At 47.3% G+C, this 19,241-nt stretch overlaps 1 protein-coding gene across 1 annotated transcript in view; it reads right to left on the bottom strand.

Moving 5' to 3' along the window:
• The window catches only part of LOC147712879 (CMRF35-like molecule 1), a 348,966-nt gene that overhangs the window by 102,333 nt on the left and 227,392 nt on the right, over positions 1–19,241 (bottom strand). The window contains exon 3 of the mRNA XM_086923541.1: positions 8,804–9,139. Coding sequence (XP_086779667.1) covers positions 8,804–9,139 — 336 coding nt within the window. The remainder of the gene's footprint in view (positions 1–8,803; positions 9,140–19,241) is intronic.

The following is a 19,241-nucleotide window of genomic DNA, read 5'->3' as shown; positions in this document are numbered from 1 at the left end:
AGGTACAGAGGCAGGCCCAGATAGATCGAATTGGCGTAGTCTAAATGGGAGATCACAGTGGCGATCACCACCTGCGTCAAGGCCTCCCGGGTGAAAAGACGGCGGACCTTCCGAATTTTCCTGAGTTGGAAAAGGCCCTTAGAGACTACCTGACCTACTTGTGCTTTGAGTGATAGGTCACTGTTCACAATGACTCCCAGTGTCTTTGCTGAGGTAGAGGGAATTGGTGCTTGGCCCATTTCTGCCAGCCAGTAATGCGGGCCCCAATATTTAACACTGTCTCCTGTGAGGACCAGCTCCGTTTTACCTGGGTTCAATTTCAGGTGGTTTTGGTCCATCCACGCTTGAATGAACCTCAAGGTGGATAGGAAGGTAGATATGGAAGCATCAGAATTATCCATTGTGAACAGTAATTGCAGGTCGTCCGCATAGTTGAGCACTGTCACCTGTCTATCTCTAAGAGCCTGAATGAGTGGAAAGATGTAGAGATTAAACAAGTTAGGTGACAGGGAAGAGCCCTGGGGTACACCACACGTCATGGTCTGAGTGGTGCCCACCAGGTCACCCATGCGGACTGCCTGAGTACGGCCCTTAAGGAAGGACTTCAACCAGCTGGCTGCCGTGCCCCGGATGCCAGCCCGAGTGACACGGTCGATCAAGATGGTATGATCGACCGTGTCAAACGCGGCTGACAAATCCAGGAGCACCAAAGCCTGAGGGGAACGTTTGTCTGCACAGTCACAGAGGGAGTTGAGTACCAAGACTACTACTGCCTCAGTCGAGTGGGCGGGCGTAATCTCGCCTGATGTGGGTCAAGGCACTCAGCTTCTTCCATGAAGTTAGAAAGGCATTTGGCCACATGAGCCTCCAATACCTTTGCCAGGAATGGCAGGAGGGAGATCGGTCGATAGTTTGCATTACAGGTAGGATCCACCCCGGGTTTTTTCAAAAGCGGTATAACCGTAGCTACCTTAAATGCAAGGGGAACCAAGCCGGAAGTCAATGAATCATTTAGAAGGGTACATGCCGGGGGCCGGGATAACTGAGAGGCAGTCTTTTAAAATATAGGGCGGGCACTTATCCGAAGGGGCACCGGATTTCACTCTCACCAACAGCTCCTGAAATTGAGTCGGATTAATGAGGGGAAAGCTATTTAATGAGCAAGTATGATTAGTCCTAATAGAGGCATCTAAAGTGGGGTGTAGGTTTTGTGGGATAGTGGCTTTTATAATTGCAATTTTCTCAATGAAGAAGAGATTCAAGGAGTCACAGAGCATCTGAGACGGGGCTGCTTTTGGACGGACGTTGTCTAGAGTCGTTAACTCGTTAAGAATAGCAAAGATATCTTTTGATCTGTTCGTGGAGTTAATGATGCGGGAGGAGAAATAAGCAGCTTTAGTGGCTAAGACATTATTCATATACTCTTTCCTGGCCTTAGTGTAACTGACTTTTATATCAGGGGCATAGCTGCGTCGCCAAAGGCATTCAAGTTGGCGCAAGGCCAATTTCTTAGCTTTGAGGTCCGGTGAGAACCATTTTTGTGCATCCGCACGTCGGGCAAGTTTGACCTTTTTAAATGGGGCGTGGATGTCGCTAGCTGCTTGCAGCCAGTCAGAGATATTGGTTTCCGATGTATTAATATCGGAGTGGTAAGGTGGAATGGACATAGCCAGTGTATGTAGGAATTCCGGTCTATCTAGAGAGGTCCATTGTCTTGCATGCCCCCCTGTCGTCACGGCGGTAGTTCTTTTAAGGGCATGGACGAGGTTGAATCTAAGAAGAAAGTGGTCCGACCAAACACATGGGGTGGTGCCAGGTGTTGTGACCAGTGGTGAATTAGACCAGACCTGGTCCAGCACATGGCCTTTACAGTGAGTAGGTGAACGCATATGTTGTACAAAATTCAGGTTGGTAAGGAGCTCGGTGAATTCACAAGAGTGGGGACCCTCCAACGGGTCGTTGAACCATTAGTTGAAGTCCCCCATCAGGAGAATCCTGGCATGTTCTACGACCAGATTGGCGATAAGTTCACTAAACATGAGAGGAAAATTCGGCATATTTATTGGGGGTCTATACAATAGAACACACACCACTGTTGCGTGGGACATTTCTAATTTTAGAACTAAGTTTTCGGTATCTAGAAGATTCAGACCAGTCAGGGCAGTGATTTTTAAATTGGAGCAGAATATAGCCGCGAACCCCCCGCCCAGTTTGCCCGACCCACGGTCGGCATGGATAATACAATAATTCAGCGGAAGAGCCGCGATTATATCTGGGGCCGAGTCAGGGGTCAACCAGGTCTCAGTCAATAGCAAAATATCTGGATTGTCCATTTCCAACATAAGAAAGAGGTCCAACTGGTGTTTGACCATCGAACGAGTGTTCAGATAACATATGGACAAAGGTGGGGACTGTGAGCCAGGCTCCAGCCGATTGTGAGAACAAAGAGACGACTGGTTAATATTGTCTAAGAGGGGAGAAAGGTTAGCTGAGATCCCCAGTCTATGGCCCCGGTTGCGTGAGTCCCAGGGCAGGGAGCCCTGGCCATTGTTAAAGGTCAGCAAATCCTCGCGGGCATGGGAGATCAAACCATCAGCGTGCCCAGTCCCGGGGCCCGGCAGGGCTCGGACGGGCTTGCCTTTAGCGCGCCTTTGGCGCGCCACCAGGACACTCGCTGCGCCCGTCCGCTGCGCTACCTGGGTAGAATGGCATTTAAAACCCACGAGGCCGGGAGGGGCCGAGCACTAGACCGCTAGCCTACTCCTCGCCCAAGATGTTGGCGTATGAGGCGTCTAAGCGCCGGGACACTCTGATCGAGTAGCCGTGCGCTATACAAACCTACGTTTAACATAACATAACATAACATAACTAAGGCGATAATCCAGCCAATGCCTGATCTGCTGCAATGGGGTAAATTACGGGTCAGAGAGCAGGAAAAGCCACCCAAGTGCTCTGTCAATCGAGCACAGGATAGTGGTGCCTCAAGTTCAAGGTCAGTGAGTAGTTTATAAAAAATGCGGCGCAGTGAAGATAAAAGCAGTTTTTTACAGCTTACAAAGCACGCACTCTCTTGTCCCGGCTTCCGCCTCAGGACACCCAAACTCTATCAGTCAGCTCTGAAGGCACATACCTGCAGGGTGGAGAGATGTACTCATGTCAATAGAAACTTCTGGGTACCTTACTCCATTTTCAACATGTGAAGCTGTTGGCCCACATCAGGACAAGGTGCCCACATGTAGATGGGAGGTCATGTCACATCATTTTGCTGACTGATACTCGACTGGCGTCCATATGCTACATCAACTGACAGTACATACAGTATAATTGTGTGTTGTCTTATGTCCTGCTATGTGTATTTGTCAAACGCAATATCGCCCCACAGGATTATCCCAGCGCCGTACAAGGATAGGAGCCTGGCCACAGGAGTGTGGGGGGATAGTCAAAGAGCCAGGTCTTTGACTTCTTGCAGAATTCAAGAAGTGAAGAAGAGTCTCTGATGTAGAGCAGGAGGGCATTCATGCTTTAAGATGAACAAATACACAAATTGTGCAAATCAGTAATTTCACCTTCGTGATATCCTTTCAAGATGTATGAAAGGCTTTATAGTCGCAATTTTAGGTATTTGCAAAAATACTGATTACCTAAAATTGAGACAAAAAATAGGGAATCACAATTTGCGATTTCCTTAGCACATGTGAATTTAGGAAAATGCTATTACCATTTACACCAAGTTAATGGTAACCATGTGCAAATGGTAAAAAATGCATTTTTCAAAGGGCCATGTAGCGCAGATATGCACCTATGACATGTGTGCTCTGTACATGTGCACAATTCTTTTTTTTCCGTGTGCTTCAGGGGGGCCTTAGACCCCCAGGCACCCGTGGCTTTGTATTATCTAATTTGTGATTACCAATTAGGTAATCGTAAATTAACTAATGCCAAACCATTCACACCTATGGCCCTTTAGGCCCATAGGAACGAAAGGAGCAGTATTACCTAATAGCGATTACCTATTTCCGAATCACTATTTGGTAATATTAAGGATTTGCTAAATATTTGGCAACTCCTTACATACATAGCTTTTTGCAATTACCAAATAGCAATTCGGTAAAAATCGCTATTTGGTAATCGCAAAATGATATTTTGTGATACATGTGGTCCTTGGTGCTGAACTGGAGCTGCAGTTGGTGCTTAGTTTACCGCTTGAAAGGTGCTGTGAGAAACAAGATGCAAAAAGAAACAGGAGACAAAGTTGCTGATGTTGGATGCTGGTTGCAAGGTGATCCCTCTAGATGCAATGTTGAGTGTGGGGGCTAGTTGCCGGATTGGCGACCAACAAGCCATGGCAGCACTAAGCCCAGCTAAAAGGTATGGCCACTTCACAGGGTCCGGGGGAGTGAGGTAGCATTCTGAAACTTCGGGACAGGCAAGACTGCAACTCTAACAATGCACTGGACCATCTGGTTGTCATCAATCCCTCGGCGGGCCCGATGGCCAGTGATTCTTAAGACCCTGTAAGTGTTTTTACCTGCAGTGTGCAAGGAAATAGTGCCACTAGTCCAGGGGAGTCTGAGGGTGCTTCTGGCTTCCAAAGCAGTCCCTTTGTCAGGAGTTGCCACGTTGGAGCCAAGGACAAAGATCGTTCTCACAATTCCAAGTCTGTTGCCACAGGGACAGAGCATCGCTCTTTAGCTTTGGCTGGTAGGATAAGTCCTGTTGTGATGGACAGAGGTTTTTTCTTGATTCTTCTTCCATGCAGGTCGATCAGCTCTGAGGTTCTGGTGTCAGGGCAGTCCCTAAAATCCTAGATTTAGGGGAGTTAGGGGTGTGGAGGGTTGTATGATGGAACCACAAATGTATTTCCCACACATGCCGGTTCTACGCAGGATGAACATCGAAGTTCTTAAGCACAGCTACGCCTTTACTACACATGCGAATCATGCGTTGATAAGACATATATGGTAAATGCACATCCGTGGTTAAGACTTCACAGGTAAGTCTTAACCCTCAACCCATAAGCTCGGTCTGAATTCTTAAACTACCCCATCCCCCCCCCCCAGCCCTAGAAACTTTTCTGACACATCCTCCAGCCCTGAAAACTTCCCCAACACACCCCCAGCCCAGGAAGCAACCCGCCCCCCAGCCCAGAAAACTACCCGAACCACCCCCAGCCCACAAAACTACCCCGACCAACCCCAGCCCACAAAACATTCCCGACCAACCCCCCCAGCCTACAAAACAACCCCCGATCCCACCCCAGCCCACAAAAGTTCCCTGACCCAGCCCCTCTTTAAATAACCCGACCTAACCTCAGCCCACGAAACAACCCGATACCCCCAGCCCCACTTAAAATAACCCAGACCCACCCCCAGCCCACAAAACAACCTGACCCCTCGAGTCCACCAAAGTACTCCGAGCCACGCCCCAGCCCCACTTACCTCACCATGATCTCTTCCTGTTTCTGTCTGTCTGCAAGCCCTGCTGCGCATATGCCTTAGCCACGCACATGCGTGCTTAACCCCTTTGATGCTGATGACGAGCTGAGCTCGTCATCAGCCACGGGTGACGTGTGCGGATGACGAGCTGAGCTCGTCATGTATCGCGGTAATTTAAAAAATGCCGCACAGCGCAAAAATCACTGCAGCAGCGATGCGGTTAAAGAATATGCGTGGTTAAGGCATGCGTAGTTCAGCTTTCATTGTAAAGGCTGTTCGTTCTTCAGCCTTCATGGTAAAGGCTGTTTCCCATGTGGAGACTAGTAGCCAATGGGCAGCTAACTCCTGCAGCTAATCTGCCCCTGAGGTGACCACATCCGGTTAGGTGGGTCACCTTTTCTACCCAGGACCCTCTAATCTGCCACTCCTAAACATGGCAAAAAAACTGATTTAGTCTACAGAGCGTGCTGCTCACTCTGAAGGTGTTGGCTCCCTTCTGGTGTTGTACACTATCGTGCACAGCTAATCTCCCACATATCCCCAAGCAAATGTGCCTGGGGCGTAAGGGAAAGATGTTTCTTTCTGTGGGAGTCAGCCCTGATGGATATCAGAGGCGATGCAGCCTCTGAAGCTCACCGCCTTGATGTACCCATTCACTAGTCTGCATGGGAGGAGGGAGGTGCAACCTTCTTCCTGCCCTTGTCTTGGTTCCTGACTCCTGGGAGTGTTTACACTGCCTAGCAGGAGTTCAGAATCCTGTCCTGGCAGCAGCAGGTGAGGGAAAGTGTGAGCTTGCCAGCCAAAGCATAGGACAGCTAGGGCAACCAGGCGGGCATCATGTAAGGTCCCCATTTGTGTGTAAGCCACATCACCCTTGACACAAGAATCATGTCAAGGGTGAGAAGGCATATTGTTTGATACCAAACATGACATATTTTGGCATTACCATAATAGAAATTGTGTGACCACAAGTATGCCCGAGTGCCAGCCGATGTTATCCTATGGGACTGCTAACATTTACAGTGGATTCCAATTGGGAATGCAACTATAGGACTTGCACTTATTTGTCCTCACCCTTAATTTATTGCACCCTGCCTCCTGGGCTCAGGAGGCCTTCCTTAGCGGTGTCTGACATATATAAAAAGCAGTGTAGGTGACTGTGCCACACATGGTGAGGACACAATCGAGCTCAAGCAATTTGCAATGCTCTAGAAGTCTGCAATGGCAGGCCCATTGTCAGTGGTTTGTGTGGGTCACTCAGGGTGGCACAAGAATGTGTTTCAGCCCAAGGAATCCCTTTACAACCAATGCCCTTGGTACAACTTGCAAATTATTCTAGGGACTTATAAACAGGTAAAGTATTTACCAATTTGGGATTACCGAAATGAACATAACAGTTTTAGAGAGCACAAGCACTGGGGTCTGGGCAGCAGACTCTTGTGCACTGTCAGAGTCATAACCATCAGCATTTGGAGAAATAAGTGGGAGTGACCACACAGAAATCCGCACTCTCCTATAGTTATGCCTTCCACCAGGGAGGTGAGGGAGTACTATTCTATCCTCCCCTTCGGGATATCACTTGAGAGCTATGACAGTGAGCTGGTTCGTGCTGAACCAACACTGGTGAGGGCAGTTATGGGTCTGCCACTTACTCTACTGAAATTTACTACTTTGATTCCTGGTAGGTGGTGCACCCGTAGACCTCAGCGGCTAGGTTCTGGGAGTTGGTATACCACCATTTTCCTCCCATTACCAGTTGAGGTAGTGACTGAGGTTGGCTTCTCTTCCTTGTATTATACAACCGGCAGATTTTCACAGCTTTACCCAGTACGTGTGCACGGCTTCATGGGCCCTAGTATGCACTTAACAGCTGTAGTGCGCTCTGTGCTTATCTCTGAAACTGGGTTGAAAGGACTGGGAATTTTATGGATATTAAATTCGTATTACTCCCTGTAATTTTCATTATTTTCCGTTCCCATCCCAGTTCTTTAACCCACCTTCATGCCTGAGGGTGCATCAGTACCTAATTCCAGACGGATCTTGATAGTTACACTGTTTCTAAAGAAAGGACTTCCTCTGTAGGACACTCTTGGTAATGTGATAGGGGCCTCCAAATGTAAGGACTGGGGGAGGGGCCTCCCAGGGTTAGTACCCTCTGGGGGAGGGGCCTCCCAGGGTAAGTACCCTCTGGGGGAGGGGCCTACCAAGGGCAGGACGCTCCCGCAATTGGGGGAGGGGCCTCCCAAAGATAGCCTTTCACTGGTATACAGCTGGCAGGTGAGTAGATGGAACAAAAAATGCTTTAGAGGTGCCCCAGTACACCACAAAAAAACAGACAATGAACTCATCCAGTGAGATACAAATTCTTTGGGTGCAGAATGGTTCCAATGCAGGAATCTTCTCTCTAGACCACACTCGCTTTATCCTCCCTTCTCAACATCAGACGTATGACATTTAGGGAAGACCTCAACAAATGAACTTTGGATCAAACTGAAGGTGTGAAGGGCAATAGTATATGAACCTTTAATGCATCCATTTTCACCTGTGTAACCTCCCTTCCCTCCCTAGTAAAGCACTTTGACGCGGTGACCCGACATCTCAATACAGCAAAGAAAAACATATATAAATACTGTAAAACTCTGCTGGGCATCAGTCTTGTGGTGGCATTCAGCACGAGAAGAAAGAAGAATTGGAAACATGTAATGGTTGGAAAAGCGTCTAGAGTGATTGTGCCACTACAGATCAAACATTCTAGATCAAAATAGTCTAAAAGTTCTAGATCACCTTCCTTGGAGTTTAAAGATAATGTATATTTCATATTTAAAGCTTCTAGGTACTGATAAGCTATCAAACCATGCACCTTGAGCTCAAAACTTCTATATCCCTACATTGTAAACCTACTAGAGCAACCTCTTTGGAGTTTAAAGATGCTCTATTAGCAGAGATTAAACTTCTAGAACTTTTGTCTTAAGAAATGTCTTTAACCTCAGAGATCAACGGTACTATTGCTAGATGTCAAAGTTTTTCTAACTCTGGGATTTATCCTAAAAGGTCTAAACTTCTAGACGTATTGAATTCAAAGTTCTTTATGCAATGTTTAGAGTTTAAATGTAGTGTATCCAGAGAAGGGAGGCCTTTAAAACATGTATCCACACTGGTCAAATGCTCCCGATTCCTGGATGGGAATAGGAGTTATGGTCGGCCAATGGGGGAGATGGGAAGGGGCGGGATGATGTGCTAGTGGAGAGAAATGGGTACGTTGGCCGCCTGTTGCGTTGCTATTGGCCTACAAACAATGATGGAGAAAAGAATTAGCTACAAGAAGCATGAGTCCTTGGGATTGGCCATTTAAAGTGAACTGGACTCACCTTCGGAAATGCGCAGGACTATTTTCTTCTTTATCTCAACCTTGTTCGTGCGAGAGTTATACACCCCGCACCAGTACACTCCCGCATCCGGCTCCTCGAGCTTCTGAACCGTGACAGATATCTGTCGTGTTCTTTTGTTATCACTAATATGGGTCCTTCCGGATGTGGCGTTCACTAGTGTCTCGTCACTCCATCGTGTTATGACAACAGGATCACAAACACGTGGCCATGTCTCTCTGCACCATGTTTTCTGGTCATCCTTATCATCGTCTTCGTAGTCGCAGCTCACAGTCAAACTTTCTCCAGGGCCGCGTTGTACAATCTCTGAGCGCTGACCTGAAAAAGAACACACAGATTAATCCTGTGACCCACCAGAAGACAATGTATCTGTGCCACTTGTTGGGGAGTTATTAATCAACGTGACATTGAGTTATTTACATTCATATTGTGAAGCTGCTCAAACACGACGTTGAGTGAAGGCGCAGAGGACGTGCAGTACAGAGGGCCCTGGGTCAGGTGTCCCTGAAGGCGATGCCAGGACTTCCAGTCAAGCCTCCCCCTTCCACCTCAAGGGTGTCCGCGCCCTTCCAGTGCCTTGCAGACCCCAGACTGACTCGTAAAGGCTCCTGCAGTGACCCGACGCCCATGATATGACCCCTGCCCTCAGGGCACAAGTCCTAAAACAAGCATTTGCAATGCAATAGTGCTCGCATTAATTAAGTTTGAGCTATTGGCATTGCTAAATATTGCAACACCAATTGCAACAAAAGTCTATAAATTGTAGGACAAAAAAATGTGTATTTATTTTTGTAGCAATGGTCGCATGCTGCACTTTAGATGAATATGTTTAAAAGTAAAGTTCGCCATACTGCGATTGCTACAATAGTTAATTGTGGCTGTGTTAACAATTGATGTGTGCACTGATGGCTGGTGATGTGTGTGCCTGGTGGAAGTGTGCACTGCCGGCTGGTGATGTGTGTGCCTGGTGAAAGCGTGCACTGACGGCTGGTGGTGTGTGTGCCTGGTGGAAGTGTGCACTGCCGGCTGGTGGTGTGTGTGCCTGGTGAAAGCGTGCACTGACGGCTGGTGGTGTGTGTGCCTGGTGAAAGCATGCTCTGACGGCTGGTGGTGTGTGCCAAGTGTGCACTGACGGCTGCTGGTGTTTGTGCCTGTAGATATTGTGCACTGATGGCTGGTGGTGTGTGTCCTTGGTGAAAATGTGCACTGACGGCTAGTGGTGTGTGCCTGGTGAAAGCGTGCACTGACGGCTGGTGGTGTGTGTGTGCCTGGTGAAAGCGTGCAGCGACGTCTGGTGGTGTGTGCCTGGTGAAAGCGTGCACGGACGACTGATGGTGTCTGTGGAAAGTGTGTACTGAAAGTGTGGTTGTGCATGTGTGTGTGGTTGTGCGTGTGGTTTTGTGTGTGGTAGTGTGTGTGTTTGTGGTTGTGTGTGTGTGTGTGTGGCTGTGTATGTGGTTGTGTGTGTATGGTTGTGTGTGTGGTTGTGTGTGTGTGGTTGTGAATATATGACCCACAGCATCCTCCATGACTGCGCCGCGGCTATGGCTAGGTACGGATGGCGCCTGCCCTTCCATTGCTAAAATGCACATAACATGGATCTGTTTCCTGGACAGTTCCCTCTGGCGTGGGAGGGAACGGCCCTGCTCTGCCAGTAGCTACCTCATGCCCTTAGTGAAACGCCAACTTCAAAGACTACTAAGTTCAACTCTCTGAAGAGACCCACTGGCTATACATAATGGATGACACTCAAATCATGGTGGTACAAAAGGGCGTGGTGATGGACGGAGCATCTGAACCAATCAAACACTCACACCCAGTCAACAGATCTGGGTTTAATCCATCACCGTTCTTTAGCCCACTCTGCCACCCCAGTTCAGACATGGCCATATGCAAATCAGTCTGACCCTGTGCCTCATGGGAACAGTCCAGCCCGAACTGCCAAGCCATGCCTTCCCTTGAGGTACCGGGTTTTTAGGAACCCGGTGGTGCCAGGGAAACACCCAGAGACCTCTTGAGTTCTTCCTGTTCTGGACTACAGAAACACAGAGTCTTCTAGGTGATGTCAAGGATCGAGTTTTATTGGCTGCAACCAAGTAACAAGCGTCCTAGAAGTACAACAGCACTCTGTGTATATTCTCAGGAGACTGTTCGTTTTTACAGAGCCAGCCTTCTCGTTTTATACAAAAATAACAGCTGCAGGCAAGAATTCTTCAGTTTACAATACGGTCATATACATATTTCCACAATAATGAAAAAGCGAAGTCATGATGGCAAACCCACATTTTCGTATGTCCAGTTTGTGATGGATTACCCAGCCAGGCCCAGAACTCCCATCAGATATCGATGAAACCCCAATAAAATCGGGCACCTCCTCATCGTAAAACTAGTCATAAACAAGAAACAGGGACAGGTGTGTGTATGATAAAGCATGGTTTGTATGCAGTGAATGGTTTATGACATGTTGTGCCTTGATGCTATCTTACTCGGCCACTGGGCGAGGAACCGCCCGAACAGGTTTGGCTGGAGGCAGTGGAGTCAGCTCGGCCAGGTCATGGGGAAGTCAGCTAAGGTGGATGTGTCCTTTCAGATCAAATTCGGCCTGGATCAATTGACTATCTAAGGGCAATCACAAGATGGATGCCGCTTACAAAATGGAACCCGAGGGTTCTAAACAGAAACTACTGTTTTAAGGTGATTGCATTGCTCGATCACGACGCAAATGCACAGGTCTGATGTCCTAATCATTACCGGTCTGCTGATACCAAATTCGTCATGGTATGATGATATTTTGTGACACGAGTGTTGGGCCTCGGTACCACATTATAGCAGGGCCCATAATTTCTCAGAACCACAGACCCTCCTTTTGCCCTTATATAGGCAATAACTCACGCTAATCTGAGTCCAAATCTGTATTCATGAAGTCATGGAGATGCTGCTGTAGCATCATCCTGTTGCTCAGTTCGTCCCTGGACACAGGCTTCCTTACACATGATGTAGCACAGAGGCCACATATTGCAGGAGCGCACTGTACACATAGGCAGAACATAAACAGGATGGCTAAGATCATTCCAATGAAAATCTGAATTTTCCATCCCCAGGCAGATATCAGTTCCCAGAACCACCCCAGCAAGGACCAGTCTCCTTTGTCCACATGAATGGACTCAGAGATCTTGTGCAGTTTGGAGATGGCCTGGTACACTGTCGGAGCATTATCAGGGATGAAAATGCAGCAACTGGATTGGATCACTCTACATACCCCACCACGGTCTGCAAGTATGACATCTAGGGCAACCCTGTTTTGAAGAGTCATAAGGCGGTCCGACTGGTGCTCCGCGGTCAGGTTACTAAGGGCACCAGCCGTTTCAATCACAGCGGATTCAACTACCCTCGTCAATTGGCGAATGTTCCTGCTGTTCACCATAGGCCCCCAAAACGGCAGAAAACCTTTTGCGAAATCTCCAAACTCCTGTTCCGCAGTGTCGTCTTTACTCACGACACCCCTAACTGTCCTTGCCCGATGGTAGTCTGCCTCGGCCGTGTAGGTGGGTGGCAGCAGAAACGAGACAAAACATGTGCCCGAGAAGTCAGGGGGCAACCATGTATACGCTCTATCATGGCAGACGAAGTAGGTGCCCTTAGCTGCTAGGAAAGAAGGAGAGGTCTGAGACGAGAAAACGTAAGTCTCAGTGCAGACACTCTTCCCCAACTGAGCTCTAGGGTTTTTGCCATTTCCCTGCAGACATAGGTGACCTTGATGGGGTACTATCCAGATTGTGGAAGATTTCTTTGCTTTCTGGCTCTCAGCGAAGGAAATCCCATACTTAGTTACGTTCCATCGACTGTATGGTATAAGCTCATCTTTGGGAATCGTTCTAACCGCGTCGATATCCCTACTCATGTTTCTAATTCCTGCCACTAGTGCCTTGTTGCTGGAATTTCTTCCTGTGGGGCGCGGGGGATACGGTTCTATGGAAAACAGGAACATTGTCTGGAAAGCCCACAGAGAACCATAATAACTAAATGGCCGGACAAAATACGGGATACCCTTATCTGTCGTGTGTGGCATAAGTCCACATACCCAACAATTCGTGGTGTTCACTACAGACTGGTGCTGGTGTAGGAGCTGAAGAAATGAGTTATTTGCAAATTCTAATCTTCTGGCAGACTCGTGTTCGGGTAGAGGGTGAAAGGAGTGTGGGGAAACAGTAGGAGGAGGTGTGGGCTGAGTGTTGTGTACAAATGTAACTCGAAAAGTGAATAGAGCATAGCCAATCAAAAACATCTTTATGCTACACAACATTAAAATGCATATTATTAAAAATTGTTTTCTTGCCATCACAGTGCATATTTTCTTTCCAAAGTTCGTAGATCTAGCAGGTCTCTCTATCCTTGGAAACTCCATCCTCTAAGTTGCTGCCCGCGGTGGGAGATTGATTCTGCTAAGGAGTGCTTCTGTTCAGTCAAGGGTAACTCCCTTAGACCAACCAGAACTGTCGACCTAACCGTCTCCAGCTGCACTTCCAAAGACTGTGGCAACCGCGACCCTAGCAGCAGAACCGGATGGCGGTTCGAAAATCAAAAATGAGCAAGTTTCCAGGATGAGAGAGCTGCACAATCAAAAAGAAAAAATGTTTTTATTTGTCCATAGTCATAGGCCTTGGCCTCAAGTTATAGCGGTTTCGACCAGGTGCTGTGTGGTCTACAAACAGCAGTTCAGGCTCAGTAGTGTCTAATTGCATTGACGGTGGCACAGATCCTTGCAGAAGGTTATTGCTCTCCTTTTCTGTAGCAGTTCCTTTCAAACGTGCATCACTGAAGGGTAAGAAGCGGGGCACAGTCTCGGTCTCTGAGTCAGCAATTCCCTCCTGGGCCCACTGGTCATAAGGGAAGGGTAACGGGACCCTTTTACAATGGGTGCCGGGCACCCAGTTCTTTTTGCCGTGGACACGTACTGCAGAGCGGGTGGCCAGCAACACCTGAAAGGGTCCGGACCAGCGAGGCTGCTCGTTCTTGGTTCGCTGGAAGTTTCGCACCAGGACCCAGGTGCCAGGTTCAATTGCGTGGCCTGGATCATCAGACGCTGGCGGAGAGGAACTGTGGACACGCAATTTAGTTGTCAATTCGTGCAAATAGTCAAGCAGTACAGGGTGCTCTATCTCGCTGAGCTTTTTGGGCCTTGGCACTCCCCATATGTTGGCCGGGAGGCCAAACACGATTTCGTGGGGACTAAGTCCCATTTCTCGAATGGACAGTCATTCTGGTAGATAGGAGTGCCAAAGGTAGGGCGTCAGGCCATTTAAGACCTGTGCTGGCTTGAATCTTGGCTAATTTCAGCTTTAGGGTGCCGTTGTAGTATTCTACTAATCCAGCTGATTGGGGGTGATTTGCAGCGTGAAACTTTTGGTGTATGCCTAGACTCTCACACACTCTCTTCATCACTCGTCCCACAAATTCACTCCCATTATCACTCCAGACCATTCTAGGCATACCAAACCTGGGGAAGAATTCCTTGACAAGGGCTTTAGCTGTGGACAAGGCAGTATTGCCCTTAACGGGGTACGCTTCCACCCACCTGGAAAAGGCACAAACAACAACAAGTACGTATTTCAGGTTGTTGCACCTTTCCATGTGGATGAAATCTAGCTGCAAAACCTCGAACGGATACGTTGGAGGCGCAAAATGACCAGCTGGAGTTGGGGTTCCCCTACCAGGATTGTATTTCAGACACACCATACAGTTCTTGACCACATTCTCTGCACATTTAGGGATGCCACTAGTCTGCCATACTGGAGCGAACAACTTACAGATCCCTTTCACACTGATGTGAGCCATTCCATGAGCCATTGTCACCACTGCAAGCACATATGCATCGGGTAACAACCATCTCTGATGCTCTGACAATTCGACCCAACAACCATTCGGATCCAATCTACCCTTGCTTTCTCTCCATTCATTCACCTCTTTCTCTGTGGCCTCGGATTGCATAGACTTCACACTCTCAATCGTGTCTTCACACATACCCACATCAGCAATCCATCTCGCGGGACCTGCAACATACATTCGACTCATCACGTTCCTTGCGGTCTCTTTCGCAACTTCATCTGCAAATGCATTGCCACGACCAACATCATCTTGAATCTTTTTTTGTGCACTGCATTTCACAATCGCAACTTGTAGTGGCAAGGTCAGTGACTCGAGAAGCTCATTCACTAGCTGACCATGTTGGATTTTCATACCATACGATGTCAAGAACCCACGTTCACGCCACAATCGTCCAAAGCTGTGAGCTACGCCAAAGGCGTACTGGCTATCTGTATACACATTCACTCGTTTTCCTTTTGCCAACACACACGCTCTAGTAAGTGCAATTAACTCAGCTGCTTGCGCAGATTTGTGTGGGATACGTGCAGTTTCCACAATCGTATGCAACGTTGTCACAGCATATGCTGCAGTCGTATCACCGTTTAGCAACTTGAAGCATGAACCATCAACCCATAAAGCATCATTACATTCAGTAAGGGGAGTATCCTGCAAGTCTACTCTCCCTTTTGTCTCTTCTTCTGTCCTAAAACAGCAATCATGTATTTCAACCTCATCTGTCTCTGCTGGAATGGGCAATAACGTGGCTGGGTTGAGTGTATCACACCTCTTTATGTGTATGTGACTCGCTAACAGTGTCAGCTCATAACTTGACAGTCGAGCACTAGTTAAGTGCTGTGTCTTTGTTCTGTTTAGCAAAATGTCTACTGCATGTGGGACCATAACGATCAGAGTGTTATTCATTACTAATCCAGCAGACTGTCGAATACAGACAGCTGCTGCAGCAGTGGCCCTCAAGCAACTTGGTAATGCCTTAGCTACAGGATCTAGAGTCGCTGAAAAGTACGCGCATGGACGCTGTTTGTCCCCAAAGCATTGTATTAGGACTGATAATGTGCAACCTTCCTTCTCATGGACATATAATGTGAAAGGCTTACTGTAGTCGGGGGTACCCAACACAGAAGCCGAACACAACGCATCACGCAATTCATGAAAACTTTTCTGACAATCTTCAGACCATGGAATGGGTTTCGGTGTATCCTTGCAACTTAATGCCACCAAAGGTTTGGCCAACAATGAGAAATTTGGTATCCATTGTCTGCAATATGATGTAATGCCCAAGAAAGCACGCACTTCTCTCTGTGTCCTTGGGACACCCAATTTTGCAATTGCCTGTATTCTCTCTGGGGTCAGCTTCCTTCCCTCCTTCGATAAGATGTGACCTAAGTAGGTCACTTCTTGTTGACAAAATTGCAATTTCGAAAGAGAGACTTTGTGCTTCATGTCACATAAACGACGCAACAATGACAATGTGCCTTGCTTGCAAATCTCCTCAGTATCTGCAGCAACTTGCAAATTGTCTACATACTGAATAAGTGTTGCACCATCAGGTAGAACAATCGTGTCAAGTTGTGATTTCAGAGCTTGACTGAATATAGATGGACTTTCACAGTAGCCCTGAGGAGCGCGTTTGAAGCGGAAGCTTCGTCCTCCTAAATTGAAGCCAAAAATATCTCTGCTCTCCTCAGCAATCGGGATGCTGAAGAAAGCGTTCTTCAAGTCAATCACCGAGAACCAAGTGGCTGAGGCTGGAACCATAGTTAATAGGGCAGTAATGTCGGGAACAACTAGAAATTGTGGCACAACAATCTTATTCACCTCTCTAAGGTCAATCACGAATCTGTACACAGGTGGTTGGGAAGGATCAGTACGCTTTAAAACAGGCAAAACAGGACTATTACAAACGTTGCCGGTTGTCTCTTCAATGACATCTTTCTCAATCAGATCGTAAATGATCGCTAACAATGCCTTTTCGCCTTCGCTAGAGATTTTGTATTGGGGAATACGTGGCAACCTAACATTGTCTTTCAATGTTATGACATATGGCGCTATCTCCAAAAGACCCACATCATTAGAACCAGTAGCCCAAAGTATATCCGGAAGAGATGACAATTCTGTTGGAATATTTTCCCTTGACAAATACATCGGAGAAACCACTTTCTTACCTAGGGTAAGTTGTACTCCCGAAGGAGAACAGTACAAAGTCGCATATAATCTCTTTAACAGATCTAATCCTAACAAGTTTTCACCACAACCTGTTGTAAGAATGAGGGGTGCTTCCAATTCACATGGCCCAACAGAAAGGGGCATAGGACTAGAAATCGGGTTCCTAACCGGGGCGCCAGAAAAACCTACTGAAACATTCATTTCGCCAGACAAAGGTGCGCTAGGAAGTTTTGAGTGCATAATAGAACTTTTTGTAGCACCAGTATCCAGCAGAAAAGGTTCTGACACACCTGATGTAATCACCTCAACATAAGGTCCATTCTGATCTACTGGAACTGAAACAACTCCCTCTCTTTGTCCATGGCTGTCCTAGCAATCATTACCCTCATTCTCGTTTTCTGCATAGTAGTCATCAGCATAGTACTGAGCTGTCCTAGAAGACGCATTATTCTGTTGGTCAAAGCTGTTAATGGAATTCTGTGGCGGAAAAGAAGGAGCAGTCTGGGGGAAGTTTCCACGACCCCTACCCCTAGGAGCCTGTTGAACACCTCGCCCTCTTGCTCCAGAAACACCATTCAAACATCGCAATAAAGCTGGACAACTATTCTTGAAATGACCCTCTTCCTTGCAATATGCACACTGATTGGGACCATAGGGTAAACGCTGTTGAGAAGACTCGTTTCTTTGCGAGTTTCTTGAATACTGCTGAGGTTGCTGATAATCTTGCTGACTAGCAGTACGAGGCGGATAAGCTTGCTGGAGAAGGACTTTAGTTTTCAAATCTTTTATCTTTTTGTCTGCCTTCTCTAGCTCGTCTTTGCGTCTATTCTCATAGTACTGGGCTGTGGCTAAAATCTGTGCTGACGTGGAAACAGCCCAAGCACTCTCTGAATCTTTCAACTTATTACACAGTTCAGGAAGCAGATTATGTACGAACTTGTCTACAAACAATCTTTGGCCACCCTCAGTAGCCATATCCTGACCACTATTATCGACGAAAGTCTCTTCAAACCTCATGAAAAAGTCAGACACATTCTCATCTTTCTTCTGCTTGCACGCAGACAACTTGTCCCAATTCACACGCAATTCAGGCATTAAAGTCTTCATATACGTGATAATCCTACCAGGGAGTTCAGCTACTAAAGGCTCGGGCTTAGAGCCACCAACTTGTCTAGCATCAGCAGCAGTGATATTAGCCCATGTGTCACCTAATTCTTGATCATGATCTGTATGACGAATCTTACTCCATAAAGGCTGTGGAACAACATTTCCAAACAACATGTCTACATCCGCTAAATTCATTATACATGAGCTGGCAGTCTGTGATAACTCCTTATAATACCCTGCAGGATTTTTACGAGGATCAGGTAATGTCTGCTTTAGAGCCAAAACTTCAGATCTTTTCCAGGGAACATGTACCCATACACGCTGGAAATGCGGTGGAATTGCTGGATTCGCATTCGCATCACCTTCCCTCCAAACTGGAGGAACCTCTCTCATGGGATACTGTCGCGCCTTTTTCCTACCTGGCATGTCATCCTCATACAGTGATCTAGAATTGCTTCCCTTACTCCTGTAAGATAACAACATATCTATTGCTCGTTCAACATCGGCACCTACAATCATGCCTTCATAGAACTTGAAACGCACACGGAATAATTCCTGCATGTTGCGTTCTGGATCATTTCCCTTCAAATCTTCGCAGAGATATACACACATCTCTTCGAATACATATCTCTGTGTGGATGCTTCCCACTGACGGAAAACTTCCATATTGGACTGAACATCATACTTGACAGTATCAGTAACCCATTTACGTGCTAACTCATTCAGCACTTCCCTTTCCTGATAATCAGGCAGTCGACTACGCAACTGTCTGCGTCCTGTATCAGGGGTCGTCTTAGGCGACCCAAAGAAAGGTGAGAAAAGACCAGTGACAGTGTTTGTCACTCTCTGTCGAACAGAAGGAGAAGCAGGTGGAAAGTCAGATACGTCAGAAAAGCCAGGCTGATGGAAAGCAGAAGTCGAGGCAATAGCAGAAGAAGTATCAGGAGAAATAGTTGGAGCAGTAGGCGAAGTCGTAGGAAAAGCAGATGGAGTATGTAGCAAAGGCGGCGGCCCTTGAGAGAGCTGCGCGGAGGAGTAGAAACCAGCTGAAGAGGAGCAGGTGTTTGTGTAAGAACTGGAGTTCGCGCGCCGGGGCGCGGTATAACAAAGCGTTGCGGGGTGCAGTAGCACTTTGTGAATAGGGAGGTGGTGAACTCAGCAAGTGGGACATTAAAGGATCCTTCTCAGATGTCCCTTTTGAACCTTGTCCTTCACGTGGCAACATTGGGTAGCATTTGTCTACTGCTAACTTCTTGCTTCTGAG

This window comes from Lissotriton vulgaris, chromosome 5 (genome assembly GCF_964263255.1).
Source record: "Lissotriton vulgaris chromosome 5, aLisVul1.2, whole genome shotgun sequence".
Classification (NCBI taxonomy): Eukaryota; Metazoa; Chordata; class Amphibia; order Caudata; family Salamandridae; genus Lissotriton; species Lissotriton vulgaris.
Note: the sequence above shows the minus strand (reverse complement) of the source record. Positions and strands in the feature narration are given on the sequence as shown.